The sequence below is a fragment of the Pelmatolapia mariae genome, linkage group LG17, assembly GCF_036321145.2.
Source record: "Pelmatolapia mariae isolate MD_Pm_ZW linkage group LG17, Pm_UMD_F_2, whole genome shotgun sequence".
NCBI classification, from domain to species: domain Eukaryota; kingdom Metazoa; phylum Chordata; class Actinopteri; order Cichliformes; family Cichlidae; genus Pelmatolapia; species Pelmatolapia mariae.
In genome coordinates, this window is record NC_086242.1 from 38,056,328 (window position 1) to 38,081,684 (window position 25,357).

General features: G+C 45.7%; 1 protein-coding gene across 1 annotated transcript in view; it reads left to right on the forward strand.

The window, feature by feature from the left end:
* The first annotated feature begins 859 nt into the window (after positions 1-859).
* Positions 860-25,357, forward strand: part of LOC134646727 (E3 SUMO-protein ligase PIAS2-like) — a 42,991-nt gene continuing 18,493 nt past the window's right edge. Inside the window, exons 1-8 of the mRNA XM_063500582.1 lie at positions 860-1,016; positions 3,776-3,857; positions 3,935-3,985; positions 5,113-5,203; positions 5,289-5,423; positions 8,335-8,440; positions 8,951-9,024; positions 9,809-9,969. Coding sequence (XP_063356652.1) covers positions 860-1,016; positions 3,776-3,857; positions 3,935-3,985; positions 5,113-5,203; positions 5,289-5,423; positions 8,335-8,440; positions 8,951-9,024; positions 9,809-9,969 — 857 coding nt within the window. The remainder of the gene's footprint in view (positions 1,017-3,775; positions 3,858-3,934; positions 3,986-5,112; positions 5,204-5,288; positions 5,424-8,334; positions 8,441-8,950; positions 9,025-9,808; positions 9,970-25,357) is intronic.

The window sequence follows — 25,357 nt, forward strand, 5'->3', positions numbered from 1 at the left end:
TTTAACCGATGCATGAAACGATACATTTTTAGACATAAGTTGTAACGGCCGCCGTTTTCTTTGTGAGTATTTATTACACGGCGTGCTGCGGGGAAAAGCCTGTTCTAACGTTTGAGTCTAAGGTTTATCTTTTAGCACCTGACGGCTCTTTTTTGCTTCTCATCAGTAAACACTCTGCATACTCTTTCACGTGATTCAGTTTATTTTGAAAAGTTTCAACAGGATCTTGAGCTTTATTGTGAAAGATTAATGTGGAAAATAAACAAACAGACACGCCATGGCTCTACCGTCGTGGTTGCTAACGACAAGGTGGGGCAGGCGGAGTTTTGCACTGGTGCAGGTGTGTCGCACCTGTCATGTGCTTGCTCGGAAGTTTAGGGTTTTTTCTTCCCACGCAGTGAACAGTGTTTGTTTTTGTTAATGTTTTGGTCACTTTTTACGGAATCAAACTCAAAGTAAGGTCAGTACTTCCACGCTTTAAACGCTGCACACTCATACTCTCTCCGCACTCGATATATTATCCATTTTTGATCTGCACACAGCTGTTGCCACGAACGTCACACTCGCTTATGTCATTGTCATGAGACACTCGCAAACGAAATCACGGTTTAGTAACGCAGCGTGCTTACGGGAAAATAACAGTAATCTAATTACCTTTTTTGCTATAGTAATCCCTTACGTTCTCGTTACTTGAAAAAAGTAATCGGACTACAGTAACGCGTTGCTGCCCATCTCTGATTACCAGTCCATCTCCTACCATGGATGTCCAACCATCACTGCTGCTTGTTCTCTGTTGGCTGACGGGTAATCATAGTAAAGACTCATTTATTTATGTTTTAAAACAGGAGTCAGTTCTGTAATGGAGACTGGTGAAGCGGCCCTGTGTCCCCAGATCCCCTTCATCTCCCCAGAAAACACGGATCTCCAGCAGCCAGCCCCTGTCATCCGCCCTGTGGAGATGAAGCCGCTCCCCTTCTATGACGTCCTCGATGTTCTTTTAAAACCTTCAAGTCTAGGTCTGCTTTCACTTTGTTTTCAACACTGAAAATCAAATGTTCTATTAGGTTAGTACGGTAAGAAAAGTTGGCTTTTACTCACGTAAACCGGGCCCAGTGTAGAGCCCAGATAAACCATTACAGTGGTGTCATACTTCCTGTTCCATGACATTTTCACAACAGGTGGATGAACTGTGTCATTTCCTTCCTCTCTGAATTGGAAGCTTTATCGAGCTTCTCCAGTGTTAGTGGTGCTCATGGTTAGTTTGGTTACATCAAGGGTAGCAGGGATGATTTATGGGGCCCTCATGCTCATCATGTTGCCGATTTTGACGTCACATCATGTGTCACATGACACAATCTTTGTGGCGTGTCGGCTGCTCTTGATTTTTTTTACAACCAGGTGTGTCTCGCCCCGGCCACCCCAGCTGAGTTGAAGACGTGATTTTTTTAACCCCCACGTACACAGAGGGAGACGTTGGAACAGTTTGGAAAGAACAAAAAAACACTGGACAAAGTCTTGACTTCCAGTTTTGACTTCTTCGAATTCTTGGGTGAATTCACTGAATTTTACCAACTTTATAGCATCTAGAAAATAGACAGCATAAACAGTGTACTGTCAGTGTAGAGGATGGAAATCAGCCAGGACAACTCAGGAAACATCTGCTCACATCTGGTTGGATTTATTTGTACATTCACAAAGAGCAGCAGGTCAGCTGATCACAGCCTGTACACTAAGAAAATCTTTTCTACATGCTGATTTTTAGGGTTCCTCCACCCGCTGACTCTTACTTCAAACCCTGACTGTACTCATTTTGCTGTTCAGGTGTGGAGTCACCATCCATAGGCAACATTAAAAAAATCTTCCTTTTCTCTGCTCATGTTCTACATAACTGATTGAAGCTGACTACATTTATTAGAATTTAGGTTGAGACTGATGTAAAGTTTGCATTCCTATATACTATCAGACTGGAAGAAAAAACCCTGAGTAGAAGCTCACATCAAGACAATAGCTCCTCAGTTCACAGTAGCATCTCTCTGCTAACATGCTAACAGCACATTTGAGTTACTAACCCCCTCCCTTCCTGAGAGCTAATGTCCGGTGCGGAATCGTAGCATGAATGGATCACTCAGTTCCTCCATTGCAGGCCTCATTCAGGACTAAGGAGCCACTCACCCCCTCCCTCCTGGCTCACAGCTCAAACGAGCTGAACGAATCACTCACTCACGCACCCCCTCCCTTCCTGTGCTGAGTCGTAGCATGAACGAATCACTAACTGTGTCCCAAAACGTCGGCTGCATCCTTCGGAGGCCGCATTTTAAGGCCGCTTACGTCACAGCCAGACGATGAAGGCTGTCCCAATTCGTCGACTCCTTCAAATGCGGCCGACAAACATGTCCTTCATTTCCCCGAATTTGAAGGATGGGTCGGGTGTGTCCTTCGTGGCCCACCATATCCCAGAATTCATAGCGCAGCCCTGCCAATTTCAGTTTCCAACAATGGCGGCCGCTACTAAGTTTAAATATTACTCTTATTAATCTTTCTGGGTCACAAAATAAACTTTTAACCGGGGGTTCAAGGCTCCCTAGAGCTGGCGAGAGCAGCAGACTCCCGGCTTCATCGTTTTCAGACCCCGCTGTCTTTCGCCACTCAGGTTAAACATGATATATAAGTCACTCAGATAACTTAAAAATGTTATTGTTTGGCTTTTTTCGGTGTTTCATTTGTTCCGGAGTAAATCGGTTTGGCTGAGATCAAAGTTATTAGATTAGATTAAATAAAACTTTATTAATCCCCTGGGTGGGTTCCTCTGGGATTTTCACACAGCTGAATAAACGTCAAGCAGAAAACTGATTAAACAGCAGTGTTAGACGATCGAGAGTTTACTCCAGTGTCCTGTTATACTTTAGATAGCAAGGAGCAGACGGCCGAGTTTATTAAACTCCACCGAGACAGCGGTGACGGAGATCTGAAGGCGAGACCGTCCAATTTCACAGCATCACACTTCCAGCCTTCTCGTTCCTCGAAGGACCCGGCCCACGTAGACTGTGAAGGCCGGGTCCTCCGAAGGATGCAGCCGACGTTTTGGGACACAGCTACTCACTCACTCACCCCCTCCCCCCTGGCTCAAAGCTTCTTCTTCTTGGTTGGCAACCAACGTTAAGGTGCATTAGCGCCCCCTGGCACACAGCTCAGTGGACGCTCGCGCTACATACAACTCACTCACCCCTCCCTCCCGGTCCTCCGCTGCTGAAACTCAGAGCGTGTTACCGTGTAAGAGTCGCTCCTTCACCTGAGATGAAGTCTGATAGTCTGACCGATGCAATATAACATTCAGTCTACACTTTGTTTTTTTTGCAAAGATTATAAGTAGACAAAAGGAAAAAATATATGAACTCAGTTCCACCACTATTAAAAAAAATCAATTTCATCAATATTCTATTGAAAGAAAAATAAATGTTGCCTTTACAAATCTTAATTGTTTTTGCTCTATAAAATTAGTTTTTTTAGGTTTAAAATAGGTTTTTTTTCAATCACTCATCTTAAAAGAGAAACAAGTTTGAGTGAAAATGTACATTTTTTTGCACTTTCTGGGCAACTGACTCAGTGACTCAAATGATTCAAAAAGCCAGATTCACATTGGTGAGTGACTCACTCAAACTCGATTCAGTAAGGGTTATGGTTAGGTTTAGGGTTGTGTGTGCGCATGCGTGTGTGTGTGTGTGTGTGTGTGTGTGTGTTTATTGTGGCTTAAAAAGACTGAGGTTTCTGTTGACAGGAGCGACAACTACACAGAGGGGCAACCAGGAGGAACATTTTATCTTGAAGGCAGAACAAGTTAGAAAACTGTTCGTCTCCCGGTAGGGCTGTTTCTTGATTGGCTGTTTAACCTGCAGTAACCATTAAAAAAGACTTTAACTGATTTTTATTTTTTCAGAGAATTTCTACCAGGTGGGAGAAAAATCTATAATGTTCAGATTCAGCTGAGGTGAGGATGTTCACAGGTTTCTGACCTGTAAAAACATCAGATAGTGACATTTATAAAGGTCTGACATTTATAAAGTGCCTAAAAACAACATGAAATTTCAGATTTTATCAATGTAAGCTGATGTGTAACACATATACACACTGAATTTTAAGGAAAATTCATCCCGAAAAACAAAGAGTAAAAAAACCAGCAAAAAGAAGTTGAAGCGATGATGGTCCTAAAAGATAAAAGGAAGAAGCAGAGATTCTGGGTTCAGCAACAATGACAATATTACGCTGTCGTTTAGACATTGAAGATGTGTCCTGGCTCTCATACATATTTCAGGATGTCAGTTTGAACTCTTGTTCATAAATGCTGTAAATCTGTCGGTGTGAAGGGGCCTTTACATTAGAGCCTGACCCCCGTTCTATCGTCTGTGTCAGATGTTAGTTATGTTGATATTTGACTGTTTATAGTGGCTGATAAATGAAAACAGGAGACAGTGGCAGGAGAAATACCCAGGGTTGGGGAGTAACGGAATACATGTGCCGCCGTTACGTATTTAAAATATAAAATATGAGGAACTGTATTCTGTTACAGTTACCGTGCAAAAGGGTGGTATTCAGAATACAGTTACTTTGTTGAAATAAATGGATTACACAGCAGTCTTTTCCTGTTTCACATGTTAGGCTATGCCTTCTCTAGTTTTGGTAATTCCACGCCGGTGGAAACCCAAACAAAACACGCATTAAGAGGCCTGTGTCTCAATCTCGCGGCCCATGTCACCTCTACTTGCTGCCCGCATAAAGACGTGAAGAAATATTTTTAAAAATTATTATTCAACAAATGATTTAATATGAAGGCAATAGACAGAGTGTTACAGGCATAGCCCTAAAGAATGTAGCCTCATGGGCAGTGTAGCCCAGTTGTAAGTAACCTATTAAGACTCGGCTGTACACTGTGTTTGTGTTTTTCCTCCCAAACAAGTTAGTAAGTTCTGTTGGAGCAGCCTTTATGAGTAATGATGAAGTATCCGTTAACTCAAAGTATATTTGATGGCTGTAAACCTGCTTTCATGAACAGCCACAGTAGTCGAGAGCAATCGAAATTTTTGAACCAGGCTCTAAAATATTTCTGTGTGTTTTCAGGTTTTGTTTATCAGAGAGGAGCTGCCCTCAAGAGGACAGTTACCCCAGTGGTCTTGGAATAAAGGTCAATGGAAAAGTGTTTCGTTTGCCAGTAAGTGATCGTTGTACTGCAGTCAAACAAGAAGCCAGTTTAACTTTACACTATAGATATGCTAACTTTGGACTTCTGCCTGCAGGGCTACGCACGGCCACCAAAAAATGGCATGGAACAGAAGAGCCCAGGAAGACCGCTCAACATCACCTCCCTCATCAAGCACACATCTTCAGTCCGCAATACAATTTCAGTGACATGGGCACCTGAAATTGGAAAGGTAAGAAAAAAAGCTCAAGTTGGAAATGTTTTAAGCATGCTTTTAGTTTATGTGCGACGTGTGGAGGTAGCACAGCAGGCCTCAGTCAGCAGTACATGTGCAGAAAATGAGCTCACGTGGAGAATTACTGTCAGACTGAAGACATCAATCCCTCATCCATACGTCAGGGGCTGAGATGCACTGTGAATTCACAGGCTTGTGCTTCCTGCCTGTAATCTGGATACTGCCACACACGGTTCTTTTTAAAGAAATACATTTACAAGAAGGCATATCGTTCTAGACTCATCTCAAAAGCAAAACAACAGAATTTCTAGCAAAGTAAAGTGGAAGAAGAAAACAACAAGCTAGGTCAGGCTGCAGTGACTCAAAAAGGGTTTGACAGCAGTCACAGCAGCAAGAAAATCCTGTTAAAGCTCAAAGAAACCTACTATAGTCATGGAACAGACAGATATGCGTATGCGATGTTGTCGAGACTTTACATCAGGGTTCCCCAATCCCAGTCCATGAGGGCCGGTGTCCCTGCAGGTTTTAGATCTCACCCTGGGTCAACACACCTGAATCACATGATTAGTTCATTACCAGGCCTCTGGAGAACTTCAAGACATGTTAAGAAGGTAATTTATCCATTTAAATCAGCTGTGATGGATCAAGGACACATCTAAAACCTGCAGGGACACCGGCCCTCGTGGACTGGGATTGGGGGCCCCTGCTTTACATGATGGCACCCAGCCAAACATCAATGATCTACACTGCTGTGTATGAAATGTCTTTATGTTATTATTATTAGTGTGAGAATGAGAATCCTCAATAGAAAAGCCTCATTCAGCCTTACTTGTTCCTTGCCGTTATTAATGTCATTTTAATTCTGGGCATGTGTTTGACTCCTGCTGTTTTACAGAGGTGTAACTAATGTAGCACTAATTATTAGGGGTGCAACGATACACAAAATTCACGGTTCGGTTCGGTTCGATACTTTGGTGTCACGGTTCGATATTTTTTCGATACAAAAAAATGTTCATGCTTTTTTAATTTGTCATTTATTAAAATTATAAATATGTATTTTAACTCAAAAGTACAGTTTTTAAATCTAATGTTGCTGAAACGACAAAGTAATAAAAAAAATAAATATCTGATCGAGAAATCCCTCATCTTTGGAAAAGAGAGTTTATTACAGAGAAATGGCTCTTTCCAAAATAAAAGCTATACTATACGCTTCTTCTGGGGTATACTCTCAGCAGCATATTAAACATATCAGGTCCCCATAAGGAGAATCATGTGCTAACGGCTGTCTAAATGACTCGGGTAAAGTTTGTAGCATGCGTGCTTGTTGTTTTTGTCTGCTTCCACTGTCTTTGCACTAGGATGATGTCGGCGTAAATGTGCAGTCATATTCATTGTGTTCCCACTAGTGCTGTCAGCGTTAATCTGAAATGACGTTAACAAGCTACCGCGGATCGCCCCGTGCGTGGGGCTGGACGGCGTCAACACGTTAACGAGCTAACTGCGCTAACGCAGTAGTTCCCACCCATGTAATAGCTAGGTTTCATTTGACGTAGACGTGACGTCGACGTAAAGCGCGAAATTTGACTGGCGGTCGGAAGTGAAAAAGATAAGCGCAAAATCACAGACAGACAGTACGCAAAATGCCTATGTCCTGTTGTGTTTACGGATGCTCCAGTAGGTCGACCAGAGAAACCGATAAACGGTATTTTAGGGTACCAAAATTAGCCCAACGAAGAGGAGAAAAATGGAAAATTCTAACCGAAAAACGTAGGAAAAAATGGATTTTAAATTTACGTTTACAGTCGGGAGGAGCAGAGTCTGCCAATGCCCGTGTCTGCAGCGACCACTTCGTCAGAGGTAATGTTATGTTTGCAAACGAACTTATTAGCATTAGGTTGTCGTTAAATTCTCGTTTACTTAGTGCTTTTAAGTTAGTAGTCTAATATTGACTTGATTGGGACTATAGGCTGCCCAAGTGCTTTGGATGACGAAGAGTCGGAGGACTGGGCTCCGACGGTCAATCTCGGCTACGAACGAAAACCCAGATCGGAATCAGTTCTCAAACGAGAGAAAAGAACAAACACTCACCCTTGCAAACACCAAACTGTATCCATCACGGAGACGTTTTGTTCCAAGGTTGTGGACCCACCCGCTGACAAAAAAATTGTACGCCTCCAGACTCTTGAAAGCTTTCATTTGCTGCCTAGTGTAGTAAGAAGTCTGGAGGACCAAGTAGTTGGTGATATCCAAAGCCTCGATAGTAGGCAAATCCTTTACTTCTGTGGTGTATTCGGACATTTTCAAAGAATACGGATCACGTCCGATATATTTTTTAACTATCTGTTTATATCTCTCCCGAGAAACGGGGTCTAAAGTTGCACAATAGCTGCTCTCCTGACTCTCCACAGTGTCCTCCATGTTTACTTCCGCCCTCCACTCAAAAATCGCGCTGCCTCCGCACGTCATCAGAACCACGTGACCGCAACCCAACTATTAAGCATTGCGTGGCACATCCGACATACTGTTTTACTTTTGTCCATGATGCGCTTACCTTCAGGGTCATACTTCACATGAAAACCAAGATAGTTCCAAACGCAAGATCTGAATGAGGGTGGGGGAGGTTCAGTTTGCCATGTTGCAACGATTAGCTTCTGTCTCGCTAGCTTGCGCTGCGCTCAGTGGATCTGCGCTCGACAGTGCAGCCTAGGCGGAGTAGTCGAACGCAGATCCACTGAGCTCTCAACACAGACAGCATCGTCAGAAGAAAAGTTGATAAAATAAATTAAAAATTTTGTATTGTTCAATACACATGCGTACCGAACCGAAAGCACTGTATCGAACGGTTCAATATCGATACGAGTATCGTTGCACCCCTACTAATTATGACCCACTGCCATCTTTGTTTCAGATCTATTCTATGTCTGTGTACTTGGTGAGGCAGCTGACGTCTCGCCTTGTTCTGCAAAGACTGAGAATGAAGGGCACCAGCAACCCAGACCACTCCAGAGCACTGAGTAATAATGAGCTTTTTACTGTAAGAGTTACAAAGCAGCAGGATTTCACAGAGGACGTCACACTGGAACACCATTATTATTCACAGAGTAAAACACGACCCTCTCCTAGAGTATAGGTGAGATTGTAATCAAATTTAAAGACAGTGATGCTCTAAAAGGTCTTCGAGGTGATGGATCGTGAGCTGCATGAGCGACTATAACTCTGATGCTTCAGGCTTACATACCCCCCCCCCATGTGTGTTTTTAGATGACATAACATAAGATAAGACTAGAGACCTTTATTAGTCCCACACGTGGAAAATTTGTTGTGTCACAGCAGAAAGTAGACAGTGCAAGTTACGGTAGTAAAAATTAAGCTAAACAATAGGATATGATAAGGATAATAAGAGTAGACTACTATATACAATAGAATAAAATGCTATATACTTTTATATTTTTATATTTTGCTGTGTTTTGTAGTGCTGAATTAATCCATTCCTTTGTATTTTGCTTTTTCTCTCTGGGGTCCAGTTAAAGAGAAGCTGACAGCAGATCCAGACAGTGAGATCGCTATAGCAAGCCTTCGAGTGTCTCTTATGTGCCCGGTAATTGAAGCAGCCATGCAACATGTGACAGATTGAACCAAAAGTTTGAACAGCATGTGTGTTGAGTCCATGAGTCAGAATGAGGTCTCTGCATTTACTGTTACTAACACTGTGCCAGAATAAACCCAGCTCAGGATAGAACTGTAGTCAGCAGAAACTAATGTTTCTGTTTTATACGACAGTATGGGCCTTTGGGCCTGAAAATATTTGGACAGCAGCATAAACTAAAACAATGCTGCCATAACAGATTCATAACAAAACACTCAAAATGTAAGTGGTGTGAAGAAAAATGACATAAATTAAAAAAAATGAACATGATAAATGTCATAAATGGTTCCACAGCCTCCAAACTATGGGGTTCCTGCTTTCCTGCTGTATTCAGTTGTTTGTTTGTGACTCTGTCTGCCTTTAACAAGTTAATAGGAACTGGTTCCCCTGAGGTCAGATGAATGCCATAGTGTTAAAGAAAATCCCACCTAGCTGCAATTTTTAAACTCAGTGGAGAGTCTGTTGTTGACTTCAGTATATTTTTGGTATGTAGCTAAAATGATCAGAATTATGCCAGTGTGCAAATATGCACTTACACTATGCAGAAACCTGCTGATTTACACTTAAGTATGTACATATTGGACTGAAAATGTTGACATATGTACCTATAATGTGTTATACACACTCATGATACACTATAACACACTCCTATGTTTTATGAATTAGTATGAGCTGAGTGCTGACCCTCTGTCTTCTTTATTCATTGGCCTGACTTCAGCTTTGTTTTGTCCTGCAGCTGGGTAAGATGCGACTGACAGTGCCATGCAGGGCTGTGACATGCTCTCATTTGCAGTGTTTTGACGCTGCCCTCTACCTGCAGATGAATGAGAAGAAACCCACCTGGCTCTGTCCTGTGTGTGACAAGAAGGCCACATATGAGAGCCTCATCATTGATGGGTGAGTTAACAGTTCATCATCACAAAAACATGACATACTGGAGATAATTTAAGTGAATTTCAGGAGCAAGACCACACCTCATACACCCCCCTTCCAGTTCTGTGTTTATACATGACTCCCCCTCCCTTTTTCATTTCATTCACCTTGTATTAGTACATGGGGATCTACACCAGTCCGCCACCTTAGAGGCCTTCCCCAAACTGCAGCCTCAATTCATGCTTACCCCCACTGCCATTATTTAATAGAAATGCTGTCAAACCTAAATGGGGAGGTGGTGAAACAGTAAACAAGCAAGCATCCATGTGTGCTTTATGCACCTTAGGAGGCCCTATACCTTGGATATGAACCTATGATGGTCCACCTGTTGGTGACTTGGATCAGGCCTGAATAGGCTTAGCTTGCCCAAATTTGTAGTGAGGGTGTGCTGGGATCAACTCAGTTTTATTTGTACAGCGTCAAATCACAACAGCAGCCTCTTAAGAAGCTTCAAATTGTAAGGTAGAGACCCAACCATGGTATAGAAAATACAGAGAAAACAGGTAAATCCCAACGATCATAGGAGCTGTTTGAGCAAGCACTTCAGCGACAGAAGGAATGAAAAACTCATTTTTAATACGTCCTGAATCCAAACTGGAAGCTGGTTCCAGTTTGGATTCAACTGAAGGCTCTCCCTCCCATTCTACTTTTAAATACTCTAGGAAAGTAAGCCTGCAGTGTGAGAGCGAAGTGCTCTAATAGGGTGATATGGTACTACAAGGTCATTAAGATAAGATGGGGCCTGATTATTTAAGATCTTGTATGTGAGGAGCAGGATTTTGAATTCTGGATTTAACAGGGAGCCAATGAAGGGAAGCCAATACAGGAGAAATCTGCTCTCTCTTTCTAGTCCCTGTCAGGACTCTTGCTGCAGCATTTTGGATTAACTGAAGGCTTTTCAGGGAGTTTTTAGGACTTCCTGATGACAATGAATTACAATAGTGCAGCCTGGAAGTAATAAATGCATGAACTAGTTTTTCAATTTAATATGGATTGATAAACATATCCAAGTCAAAACCGACTCCAGGATCCCTCACAGTGTTACTAGAGGACAAAGGTAATCTCATCCAGAGTAAGCGTTTGGTTAAAAACGATGTTTCTAGGACTCCATTATTAACCTCAGCATGTGAAGCGGACTTACATGGACATGGATTTACATGAACAAATTGGAGTCTATTTGATATGATTCAAACCACTGCAATGCAGTACCTACAGCATGCTCTAATTGCTGTAACAAAGTATTATGGTCGACAGTATCGAACACTGCACTGAGGTGTAGCAGGACAAGCACAGAGAAGAGTCCACCCTTGGACGACAAAGACAGATATCTGAGGTGAAGTATGAGTTCTTTAAAGCTTGGTTGGCTTGGTTAGGGTGATAGTTTAAAAAAAAGGGGCTTGAGGATATGTTCGCACATTAAGGGAAACAACCCCACGTCGTAATCCCCCATCCACCGATTTTTACATTCGGCACATGGATTCAGACAAGTACTGTTCTCCTTGCAGCTACCAAATCCAGATTCGTCTAGTGGTGGCCTGCTTTATACCAATGCACCCAATGGTTTGCAATGTTCTTGGTGAGGTAAGGGTTGGATGCAGCTGCTCTGTCTTGGAAACCCATTTTATGAAGTTCTCTATGCACTGTTCTTGAGTTAATCTAAAAGCCTTATGAAGTTTTCAGACTTGTAGCAACTGATTCTGCAGAAAATTGGCGACATCTGCACACAATGCAGCTCAGCACCAACTGACCGCGCACTGTAATTTTACCACATCGTGGTTGAGTTGCTGTCATTGTCAGTTGTTTAAACTTTGTTATAATACCACTAACAGTTGACTGTGGAATATTTATTAGTGAGGAAATTTCATGACTCGACTTGTCGTACGGGTGGCATCTCATCATGGTACCATGCTGGAATTCACTGAGCGAAACAGTCTTTCACAAATATTTGTGGACGCAACAACAAGAGCAACTTTTTTTTCAGTGTCTTGCCCAAGGATATTTGGCACGGCTACTGGAGTAGCCAGGGACTGAAACACCAAACTTCCAGTTAGTGGATGACCTGCTCACCTTGTGAGCTACAAACACCCCGTATGTCATGCCCTGTCCAGGAGTGCAACATAAGGGTTGAAAAAAAAGAAAACCAGAAACTAGTTTTTGTTGGGTTGGGGGGGGGGGGGGCAGGCAATCAGATGCTACTATTCACACTCATGATGTCTCTTGATTGTGAACTTGGACAATAAGTCCAGAACACTTGTCTTCCAGGCCTTGGGCTTTCCTTCTTTCTAAGGATGTACAAGATTGGCTGCTTTAATGATAAATTTATTTTGGTTTTCCTGCCTAACAAGGGCCTCATTCACTTGTATTGAGTTTGAGTTGAGAGTTTGATGAAAAGATAAAAAACAAAAGTTTAATATGGAATCAACTTTAGCTCTTCTATCAGTTTAATTTGTCATGGAATGACAAGGGAACAGGTTTAACCTTGCCATGAAACCAACAGCAGCTCCAGGCCTTCAAACTGTCTATTACTACCAGATTCTAAGGAGAAAATGCAGCAGTACTTGAAAAAATGGCTGCTGCAGCTGCTGAAATGAGAAAGGCATAGTTAGTGTGATGGATATCAGCTATCCCCATAAGCTTTCCCTGGCACTGTCTTCTGAACCCACTGCTCCACCCCTCTTCTGCAGCTGAGCTACAATCCACACGTTTAGCCACGGCCATCTGCGCCCCAGGCCTATGGGCCATGCTGAACTTAGAAGGCTGTAAGGCCTTCTGGTTGATGTACTCAACCAGGCTGGACACCCTCCTTACTTGTTGGGACAGAATGAACTGCAGCCCTCGGTTCGAAGTGGCAGTCTGCAGGATAAAACACGGCTCCGCAACAGTGTCCGCAACTCTGAAAGTCTCTGAAACAACAAACAAACACACATTATGCCCGTATCGTAGTCTAAACCAATCAGAGATAGTCAGGGGTGGGACCTCTCTGCTTGGCCCTGGTCCAGATATTCCTGTCGGCCTACGTGTGTACGTTTGAAAGTGTATGCGGGTAGACCGAGGTGAGTAGTAGGGATGGGTTTCAATAATCAATTTTTTTGATTAAAATGGGTTTTAGCTTGAATAACACGATATCGATTCATTAAATCCTGAATAGATTTTTAAATATAAATGTATGTTACCAGAAACGCCAGGAGCTCACAAAACTCTTTCAACAACCACCAAACAGCTAAAATGGTAAATGAGCGCAGGTAAAGAGCAGGCACGTGCAGAGGGGGGCTCTGGAGGGGCTTGAGCACCCGCCCCTTTCCTGATGGGTGCCCAAAGTGTTAGGTTTTGAATTATGATTGTCACTTATGCCTAGAAATATCTACTCATATATGCTTAGAGTTTTATAATCAGTTGTAGATTAGTTGTAGGGTTTGATCCTTAGTAGTCTGCAGAGACACGTTGTGTGCATTCCAGAGCACTCTGGGAGCATGGGAGAGGCCGTGCCTTGTCTTATTGTTTTATGGTATAGGAGGACACCTTCTCTGTATCTGGTTAAGCATAAGAGCCTTTTGTTTAGATGGACCGCTAGACTCCTGGCACCAGCTTAGGGGAGTCTTCAAGGGGTCACATCTTGACCCCACACATATACACACATAGAGACACACACACACTCACAAGGTATTCTTTGTTCACATGTATACCTATGTAAGATGTCATATGTTAATGAAACCTATGCATATTCATGTAACCACAATAAAAGAGCAGTGTTACAGGGGAGCGGACGAGAGCAACTGGGGTCAAGCGAAGGAACGGCGCTTGTCCGGTTCTCTCCCGTGCACGTGAAACATAAAGAACTTTGCCTACTCGTGTCTTGCTTTGCTGTGTAATTACATTGTCTTCAACGTTCCAGCGAATAGGTTCAAGCTATAAACCTATCACAAAGTACCCTTTTGTTGAGGCAACTTTAAAAAAAAAAAATTATATATATATATTTTTTTAATGTGTATGGGCGTGCGGAGTCCTGTCTGTGCCCCATCAACAATAATATATACTATTAATCACAGTTTTGCTAAATAAAAGGATCTAGCTTGCATTAGTCACATGATCACATTTAACCAATGATCGCCCTTGACGGCAGAACGCGCTGGTTACGAGCCGGGAACGAGCTCACAAAGAGCACGCGCATTTTTTGCGGTCCGGAGTAGTGATGGTAAATTCGATTCTTTTTACTGAATCGAGTTTTAATGAGTCACTCACCAAAGTGAATCGGGTTTCTTGAGTCATTTGAGTCGCTGAGTCAGTTGACCAGAGAGTGCAAAAATGTATATTTTTACTCAAACTTAATTTGTTTCTCTTTTAATGTAAATCCTACTGCTAAGATGAATGATTGTAAAAGAAAATAACTATTTTCTTTAGAGCAAAAAAGAGCAAAAAAATTCTAAAGGGAACATTTATTTATTTTTATTTTATTTTATTGGTATTCCTTAAATGTGTCAAATATATATTTTCTCATCTAAATGTCCACTGAGCTGTGAGCCAGGGGGTGGTAAAGTGCCTTAACATTGGTTGCCAACCAAGAAGAAGAAGAAGAAGCTGTGAGCCAGGAGGGAGGGGGTGAGTGAGTGAGTCAGTGGCCGTTTCTCAATTCTCAAGTACGCGAGTACGTACTCGCGTTCTCGGCGAGTACGTACTGGCCGAGAACGCACGGGAGTACGGACTCGCCGAGAACGCGAGCACGGACTCGTGATTTGTACAATTGGAACACCAGCGTACGTGATGATGTTACAGGACCGGAGTTTTTACTGCCGTCCCCTCTTAATGTAACTGTGAGCAACATGTTATGAAGCTTAACTTTAATCACAGCCAAACCGGTTTACTCAGGAACAAACACAACACTCAAATAAACCTAACATTAACATTTAGACGTGATCTAAGTGACTTATATATCATTTTTAACCTCAGTAGTGAAACCTCTAATAATAAAAATAAACGAAAACGATGTGCCGGGAGTCCGCTGTTCTGGACAAAATGCATTCTGGGATATTTAGCTGTACCAAGTCACCACCGATGCATGCTCGATAAAACGGGCGGAGCGAGAACACATCCGGGACTTTTTCGCGTTCTCGGCTTGATGCGTACTTCGAATTGGAACAGTACTTGGTCTCCGACTGATGACGTATCACGAGTACACGAGAACGCAAGTACGCACAAGTACGCATATTGAGAAACGCCCAGTGATTCATTCAACTCGTTTGAGCTGTGAGCCAGGAGGGAGGGGGTGAGTGAGTGAGTGATTCGCCTTATGCTATGATTCAGCACAGCAAGGGAGGGGGTGAGTGATTCAGTGATTCGTTCAACTCGTTTGAGCTGTGAGCCAGGAGGAAGGGGGTTAGTGAGTCCTGAGTGATTCACTTATGCTATGATTCAGCACAGCAAGGGAGGGGGTGAGTACCTCAAATGTGCTGTTAGCATGCTAGCTGAGCGATGCTACTGTGAACCGAGGAGCTGTTGTCTTGATGTGAGCTTCTACTCAGGGTTTTTTCTTCCAGTTCAGAGCAGGAATGTTTTTGTTAATAAACTGGCTGTTGTTTTTTTCCCCACAATTTTAATTATAAGCTAGATATATTTCTACTAATGGAATTAGTTTGCTAACAGCAACAGGGATGAGTCAGTGAGTCAGTTGCGCTTGTGAATCATGATTCACAAGTCAGTAAAGTGATTCTCGAGTATTGAACGATTCATTCACAAATCGAACATCACTAGTCCGGAGCTGTACGAGAAACACAAATTAACTCAGAGACACAGACTTACTATATTTCTCCCATACAGACTGATGCGACAAAACCAGTAAGTAGGTGTACAGCGTACACTGTAGTGTATAGCACCCAGGAGTATTAGCTTATTACGTACACGTTAGTAAGTTGTCTTGTGGCAACTGACGAACTGAAACAAACGAGCGTGCTGTGTGTGTAACAGCGCGACAAACATTACCTGTCCTTTTATTAACTGCACAAGTAGTGCTGGTCATAGCTGCTGGCTAACTGGGTAAGGCTGTCATGGGTCTGTAGCTCTGTCACCGTTTTAGGGAACATATTTAGTTTTAAAGTAAGTTACAGGGCTTTTCCTGCCTTTCTGGGGGGATTGTATTAAACTAAAAAACAATTTAATATGCATGTCCACATAATTATGCATTATTATAATTATAATATTTTAAAAAACGCGCTGTATTTTAAAGAGCATACATTAAGAAGCAGATTATATTAGATTTATATTTTAAACAAGACAAAATTTGGATTTTACAGCAGTAAAATTATTGTATCTCTACAGTTTAAAAATGTAATAAGCTTTCCCCCTGCACAGAGTGGATAGTGAAACAAATGGAATCATCATATATACATTATTTCATATTTATTACTTCCCCCTCCTCATTGCTTTATTATTGTAGCTCTAGTAATAAATAATAATGTAGGGATTCTGGATCAGCACCGTGATGCCCATAGTATATACAGTATTCTGAAGAAGGTCTAAAATGTCACTGTGTGTGCGTGCATGTGTTTGTTTTATGTATATGGATTTCTTTAAATTATTACTGATGATATAACATTGTCCAGACATGCCTGGTAAGGACATGAGGAGGAAACAGTAGGAGCTGTGTGAGGCTACTAAAGGCAGTGCTATAACATTTTTCTGTCATCATTTTATTATAGATTAAGTGCAAGAGTTGTTAGGTGTGGATGATTAAATTATAGTTTATTGCAATAGCAAGTTGTGCCTTGTTCTCAGATGGACAGCAAGTGGAGAGTGATAGATGAAATGAGGGGATGGAAGGAAGAAGAGAAGCAAAGAGTGATTCACAGACAGAGCCTAATTTATTTCTCACAGTTTTTTGTTGCCTAAAGGTTCCAAGCGCTGTCACCAATCTTTGCATTTTGTTATTATCTCATGACACGTGTTTAATCAGCTACCATCTCTCCTATGGACTTTTTAATGTCTACAGTCTCAGATCAACACAGCCCTGCCCTCGAGCACTATCAGCAGCAGGAGCAGCAGAAACCCCTCAACAGCAACATTGTACCCATCAGGTAAAACATCGGCTACGTTTGCTTTGCCTTGTCGCCACCTTACAACAGTGATATAGTATGATGCGGTCCCATATTAGATTCTTGATGAATGTGTGTTGTTGTTATTCAGCCTGGTTCAATGTGCCCCTTTTTAGCTTTGAGCACCCGCCCCTTTAAACGTCTCTGCACGGCCCTGGTAAAGAGCGATCGTGGCTCAGGAGTTGGGAGTTCGTCTTGTAATCAGAAGGTTGCCGGTTCGAGCCCCGGCTCGGACAGTCTCGGTCGTTGTGTCCTTGGGCAAGACACTTCACCTACCGCCTGCTGGTGATGGCCAGAGGGGCCGATGGTGCGATATGGCAGCCTCGCCTCTGTCAGTCTGCCCCAGAGCAGCTGTGGTTACAACTGTAGCTTGCCTCCACCAGTGTGTGAATGTGAGAGTGAATGAATAATAGAATTGTAAAGGGCTTTGAGGGTCTCGAAAAGCGCTATATAAATGCAATCCATTATTATTATTATTAATATTGTTATTATTATTATCATTATTATTATTATTCTTAAACGGATTCCACATAAAAGACGTAACCACAAAGCGCGGACCCGACACATCAGTGAGATGTCGGCTTTCTCAACTCTCGGCACGTATACAGGCACGCCGTCGGGGCTGAAAGTCAGCCGCTCACAGATTCTGAGCTGCAGGTCTTGTCCCTCTCTGACCAAAATGTACTTCAGGAACAGTTTCCCATCTCAAATCTCTGTGTTCGCTTATTACGCACCAGTCTACCTGTCATGATCCTGGGCCATGTTGGCCCAGCATTCTTGGTTCTTGTGTATTTTAGTATTTCTTTATTTAGGCCATGGTTCCTGGGTTGCTCTGTTAAGTTGTTTCTTATTTGATTTCCCCTTGTGACTTTTACCCCCTGTGTGCCCCTCTGTGTATCTGTGAGCCCTCGTCTCCCCTCCTTGTGTTTTATTCCATGTTTTCCCCAGTCCGTTATGTCTGTGCTCTCTCTCCTCCTGTCTGAACCTCTGTACTTCCTGTTTTACTTTGACAGTCTCCCGTCAGTGTTGCGTTTTCTCCTGCCTTGTCTTGTTATGATTGTCAGTGTCACCTGTGTTCCTCGTGTGCTCCCACTTCCCTCGTTAACCCTCTGTGTATTTAGGTCTGCGTCTCCCTCAGTTCTGTGTCGCGTTCTCCCTCTTGGCTGTGTTTTCCCTATGTGTCTCTAGTTATCCATGTCCCAGTTTAGATTTGTTATATTTTTCGTGCTAGCCTGCAATAAAGCAGTGTTTTGAGTTCACTTTTGGTCTTGGTGAGTTTTGCGTTTGGGTCCTTCTCCTGCCTCCACACAGCCGGTTCATGACAGTAGAACGCGACCAGAAAATGGACCCAGCAGCTCACAATCCCTCCGCTGAGCTCCGCGAGGATTTAATTTACACGGTGGAGTATCACTGTCAGGAGTGGGCAGCGCTGCCAGGGGCAGAATATCGGGAGACCGTAGCCATCCGTCTACAGAGGATGGTGTCCGGACTCCCATGGCTATTCGGCGCGCTACACCCCCTCATTCAGGACTTCCTCGTCTCCACCGTACGTATCCGCCCAGAGCTGCCTCTCCAGTATGAAGAGTCGGAGGATGTTCAGCCCGGTCCGCTGGAGGATTCGCGGCCCGGCTCGTTTCCTCCCCCTTCTCGGCGAAAACGGCGTTCGCGCCGCCGTCGCTCCAGTACAGCCAAGCAGGCTGCACCCGTGGGAGAGAGTGACTGTGCTTCACACACTCAGCCCAAGCCTTCTGATCCCGGACTACACGACTTATGCACTACTGTGAGTAACTCTGTTCTGCCCGCCATTGTGTTACCTGAATCGGATAACTCCGCCACTTTGTGTTTGAACTCTAGAGACACCATACAGCGAGGCACCTCCGTGTCAGATTATGCACCAGGTGCTTGCGCTAGTAATCTTTGTGTTTTTGAGCCCTCAAAGTCTTGTAATGCTCGCAGTGATCTCCCTGAGTTAGCCAATATGAATGTTTCACCTGTGGAGTTAGCTGAACTAAAGACTGTTATCCTACACCAGACTCACCTACATACTGCTACCAGCGTTGTAGTCCCGCAGAACTGTTTTAATCAGCCTGTACATTCTGTGGTTTCCCAGTCTGAGCTCAGCCACACACCAACACCACCATCAGCTCTAGATGCAACAGTGCATGCTATGGAGCACAAACCATCCGAGACTGAGTGTTCCCTAGGTGATGCTCCTTCAAGTGACTGTTTCATGTTCCAGCCTGTTTTGTCGTTAGACGTTTCTGATGTTTCTCAGCCCACTTCTCAACCAGCCACTGCTCTCTCAGCTCCTCAAAGAGTTACTGAGAATGAGGCCTGTGTTGCTGAGCAAGCCACTTTAACGCCTACTCCTAGCGTTCTGCCTGGGCCAGGTGACACAGAGACTATTAGCCATTCCTCTGCTATGAACAGTTCAATCTTTGAACCAGCTCTTGTATCTGTGACTCCCAGTGTGGCTCTGTCAGTTTCTCAGGCTGTGGTTTTTTCTGTGCCACAACTTGAAAGTGCTAACTCGGACGTTACCTGTGTAACCTCGCCTTCTCTCATGCCTGCTAAGCATGAGACTGTTTCTGTTTTTCCTTGTGAACTCCTTGAAACTGTGCATTCAATGCCTGCTAAGGTTAAGAGCCGTAAGGTTTTGTCTGCTATACATACACTGGCAAAAGAATTTGGTTTGAGCACTGCAGAGCTGGTTGCACAGGTTAACTTTTCTGTTCCCCGGTCGTGTCAGTTTAACTCTGTGCGCCATGCTTTTCGGCCAGGTTTCATGGACTCTATGTGTACCACGTCTCCGGCTACATCTTGTACGACTGTGTGTAGTGTTATTTCACATCCAGGTTATCCAGACTCTGCTCGTGTGAATTCTCCAGTACCTGTGGCTGTTCCTGAACTCACTCTTTTAAAGACTGCTACTACTAACATGGACAGCTTAAGAACAGCAGAGTTGCTAAAATTGGCCTGCCGTAGGTCTCTGTTTGCTGAAACTGTGTTTGGCTCCACTAACTTGGTTTCTCCAGTGTCAGTTGCTGTTCCTGTGTTTTGCTCTCCACCTCCAGTTCCTGTACCCAGGGCAGCGTGGGCCCAGCTTTCCCTTGCACCCGTATCAGTTCCTCGGGTGAGGGTGGCTGAGGTCCAGCTGGTCCCTGCTTCTGTCCCCAGCCTGGCAGCGGCTCCGTTCATCCCGGCACCCGTACCTGCTCCTCGGGTGGGGTTGATGGACACCCAGCCATTGCCTGCACCTGTTCCGGCTCCCCGGGTGAGGTCAGCTGTGACCCTGCCGACTCCTGCACCCGTCTCAGTTCCTCGGGTGGGAGCAGCAGAGGCCCAGCTAGCACCTGCACCTACACCGGCTCCCAGGGTTGAGGCAGCCAGAGCCCAGCTCGTCCCTGCACCCGTATCTGTTCCTCGGGTGGGGATGGCTGGTGTTCGGCCAGGCCCTGCACCCGTTCCTGTTCCCCGGAGGAGAGTAGCCAAGAGTCAGACACCTGCTCAGTCACCAGCTCAACTACCTGCTGATCCACCATCACTGCAACCACCGCTACAACTTGCACTTTTGTCCATAGCGCAGTCATTAGCTCAGTTATTAGCACAGTTTCCTGTTTTGTCACCAGCTCAGTTAGTAGCTCTGCAACCCGTTCAGTTACTGCCACCCTCTGCTAGAAGCTCTTGTGAGCCCACTCAGCCAACTGAGGACTGCGTGGTGCTGACAAAGCTTGGACAGACTGTTTGCACTGCACAGCCCCAGCCGCTGCATCCTAAGCCGACTGCGTGCCCTGTGCAGCTACAGTTAGCGTCCACTGAGCCAGAGGTCTCCGCACCTGCTGGCTCTGCATCTCTTCTCGCTGGCGGTTCAGGAGAACCGCTCCAGCCGTCCCCCGTCTCCGCTGGCGGCTCTGGTCAGCCCGGCCAGCACCTCCTCGTCTCCGCTGGGGGTTCAGGAGAACCTCTCCAACCGTCCCTCGTCTCCGCTGGCGGCTCTGGTCAGCCCGGCCAGCACCTCCTCGTCTCCGCTGGGGGCTCAGGAGAACCTCTCCAGCCGTCCCTCGTCTCCGCTGGCGGCTCTGATCAGCCCGGCCAGCACCTCCTCGTCTCCGCTGGGGGTTCAGGAGAACCTCTCCAGCCGCTCTTCATCTCCGCTGGGGGTTCAGGAGAACCTCTCCAGCCGTCCCTCGTCTCCGCTGGCGGCTCTGATCAGCCCGGCCAGCACCTCCTCGTCTCCGCTGGGGGTTCAGGAGAACCTCTCCAGCCGCTCTTCATCTCCGCTGGGGGTTCAGGAGAACCTCTCCAGCCGCTCCTCGTCTCCGCTGGTGGCTCAGGTCAGCCCGGCCAGCACTTCCTCGTCTCCGCTGGGGGTTCAGGAGAACCTCTCCAGCCGCTCCTCGTCTCCGCTGGCGGCTCAGGTCAGCCCGGCCAGCACCTCCTCGTCTCCGCTGGCGGCTCAGGTCAGCCCGGCCAGCACCTCCTCGTCTCCGCTGCAGGGTCCAAGTTGCCTTCGCCTGGCCCGGCATCGGCTCCAGCTTCGCCCTCGCCTGGCCCGGCATCGGCTCCAGCTTCGCCCTCGCCTGGCCCGGCATCGGCTCCTGCTCCGCCCTCGCCTGGCCCTGGTCCAGCTCCGGCTTCTGCTCCGCCCACGCCTGGCCCTGGTCCAGCTCCGGCTTCTGCTCCGCCCACGCCTGGTCCTGGTCCAGCTCCGGCTTCTGCTCCGCCCACGCCTGGTCCTGGTCCAGCTCCGGCTTCTGCTCCGCCCACGCCTGGTCCTGGTCCAGCTCCGGCTTCTGCTCCGCCCACGCCTGGTCCAGCTCCGGCTTCTGCTCCGCCCACGCCGTCGCCTGGTCCAGCTCCGGCTTCTGCTCCGCCCACGCCGTCGCCTGGTCCCACCTCGTCTGGTCCTGTGCCCACCAAGCCTCGACCAGTACGCCCGACGCTTGAGAGCCGCCGTCTTCCACGCGGCCGGCCTCCGGACCCGTTCTGCTGCCGTCTTCCACGCGGCCGGCCTCCGGACCCGTTCTGCTGCCGTCTTCCACGCGGCCGGCCTCCGGACCCGTTCTGCTGCCGTCTTCCACGCGGCCGGCCTCCGGACCCGTTCTGCTGCCGTCTTCCACGCGGCCGGCCTCCGGACCCGTTCTGCTGCCGCCGCCGTCTTCCACGCGGCCGGCCTCCGGACCCGTTCTGCTGCCGCCGCCGTCTTCCACGCGGCCGGCCTCCGGAACAGCTGAACTATGGACTGTGCTGTCGCCCCCGGGTCGACCCTCTGTTCTCTGTGGACACTGCTGCCCTGGACTCCAAAATCTTTTGTTTTGAACTGTTCTTGTGTATTCGTGAACTCGGTTTTTGGTGTCATGCTCCTTGTGTTTCGTTTGGTTTCGGTCCCGCCGTCCTGGTCCCCCGCCTCCCGCCCTGGGTGGGTTGTTTTCTGTTTTTTTTCGTGTGTTTTGGTTCTTGGGTTTGGGCTGTCGGGAGCCAGCCCTTGAGGGGGGGGTGATGTCATGATCCTGGGCCATGTTGGCCCAGCATTCTTGGTTCTTGTGTATTTTTGTATTTCTTTATTTAGGCCATGGTTCCTGGGTTGCTCTGTTAAGTTGTTTCTTATTTGATTTCCCCTTGTGACTTTTACCCCCTGTGTGCCCCTCTGTGTATCTGTGAGCCCTCGTCTCCCCTCCTTGTGTTTTATTCCATGTTTTCCCCAGTCCGTTATGTCTGTGCTCTCTCTCCTCCTGTCTGAACCTCTGTACTTCCTGTTTTACTTTGACAGTCTCCCGTCAGTGTTGCGTTTTCTCCTGCCTTGTCTTGTTATGATTATCAGTGTCACCTGTGTTCCTCGTGTGCTCCCACTTCCCTCGTTAACCCTCTGTGTATTTAGGTCTGCGTCTCCCTCAGTTCTGTGTCGCGTTCTCCCTCTTGGCTGTGTTTTCCCTATGTGTCTCTAGTTATCCATGTCCCAGTTTAGATTTGTTATATTTTTCGTGCTAGCCTGCAATAAAGCAGTGTTTTGAGTTCACTTTTGGTCTTGGTGAGTTTTGCGTTTGGGTCCTTCTCCTGCCTCCACACAGCCGGTTCATGACACTACCGTTGTTTACTGCACTGTCGGCCACCGTTTTTTTTCTCGTTTTCTTCAAAAATGACCTTAGATAAGAAAGCCTCATTTCTGCTGTTCAATACTGAAGAAATTTAAACTTTTTAAAATTATGTCATATTGCAAAATGATACCCAGCCCTAGTGAGTAGACATGTGACATAATGCACTGCATTTACTGTCATGAGTGTGGACAGACCATGGCCAGCAATAATGCATTTGTTGCTGGTGCTAATGTGTTTCAAATTAAAATGCCGAAAAAGCACAGTGTATCCAGAAAACACATTATATGCTGCGATAAATGCACTGCCCAAGTGTCCCCTCTCCCCCACTGCCTTTCAGCGGCAGGCAGCAGCAAACAGGTCGTCAGAGGAGGCTGATGTGATGATTAAGTTTAGTGTTGTCTACAATATTACAAGAGAGTGCCAAAGCACTTTAAGCACAAGCAGTTTCTCAGTAACTTATATTTCTTGTAGAACGGTGCTCCAAATAAAGAACTTTGTGTGGACAAGATTGTTAGTTAATCATTTACAAATCAATATTGTCCAACTGATGTTTGACGTTTGTGCTGGTGTGCCTAAGAAAAACAGTTAGGCGCACCAGTGCAACCATGGCAAAAAGTTAGACTAGAGCCCTGTAAAAGGGAAGGAGAAATTAGGTGTGGAGCAGGGGTTCCCCACAGAGAGGCCTCCTCAACTACACAAAGGTAGTGGCTGGCACTGCTCCATCCACCAGACCAGATCTGGGGCACCTTTTCATGTGAGGTCACTCAAAGGGCTGGTCAGGTCCCCAAAGTTTAGCATAAGCCAGGGGTAATAGTCAGGCAGCATAAAGAACCGCCTCACCTCCTTTTTGGTCTTGGGACCCAGACAAGATGCGATGGCTGTTGTCTTGTCCATCTAGGGACACACCTGCCCGTCTTCCAGGCGATGCCCCAGATACCGTACCTCCCTCTGTCCAACTGTTTACTTGTTCGGGTTGGCTGTTAACGTCACCTGCCTCAGGGACTCACGGAGCTTGGACACCCACTGCAATGTCACCCAGGTAGGCGGCAGCATATGCAGCATGTGGACACCGCAACCCGGTGGCTGGGGCTCTGAACAAGCCGGATGGAAGTGTTATAAATTTGTATAAACCATACAGCAAATTCCTTCTGAAGAATTTGTCTTTTATGTTCTGCTAACCTGTTGGGCCGTGAACCCACCATCATGCCAGGGTGTGTTTCAAAATGGGTGTGTTTCCCTTGTCCAACCGCACCACTTCATAGTTGAAATCTCCCACTGTTGTGTGTCTACAAAGGGTCCTTGCCATATGGGCAAGTAACTTTAAGGTAAAAGAAGGGAGCAATCCAAGCACTTGATCTCTCTGTGAACCTTGCCTGAGTCTAGCCTTTCTGTTGTACAGGTGTTGCTGCCTGGGCCTGGAGCAAATTTTCTCTTCTGTCACCTTTTTCACTCACTGTGTGTTTATACACCTCATTTATTTGTTAGCTATCATTCATCTCTGGCTCTCTTCCACAGCATGTCTTTGTCCTGTCCTCCTCCCCTATCTCCAACCGCTTGCGGCAGGTGGCACCTCCTTCCTCAGCCTGCAGAATGCTGGAGGTTTCTTCTTTAAAAGGGGTTTTCCTTCCCACTGTCACGAAAGTGTTGCTCGTAGGGGGTCATATGATGTGTTCTCTGTTTTCTTTATATTATTGAGGGTCTTTACCTTGCAATACAAAGCACCTTGAGGTGACTGTTGTTGTGATTTGACCTTATATAAATAAAAGTGAACTGAAGCTGGGACCATGAATGTGACACTGTAAATCAGTTAGGTGATGCTGAATGTGGTCAGTGCATTTGCCCCACAGGTTGAATGAAAGAGAAACTCTGGAGTAAGTCGGATGACATATTAGAAAGTGTCCCCAGGTGAGAGAGGTTAGTGACTGGAGAAGAAGTTAATGCAAAATGACGTAATGTAAATGAAACAAACAGAGGTGATGACAGGTTAAGTAGATATGATGTTAAGAAGAGACAAGCAAAAGGACAGATAGTGGTGGATATTGGAAAAGGATGGAAATAACTGTGTTGAACACAAACTTTAATAAGATAGAGGTAATATATGAGGAGAGCCAGGTTCACACAGGTAAATTACATCTTTTTTGATGGTACCGTCTGACAGAGAAAGAATCTACCTAG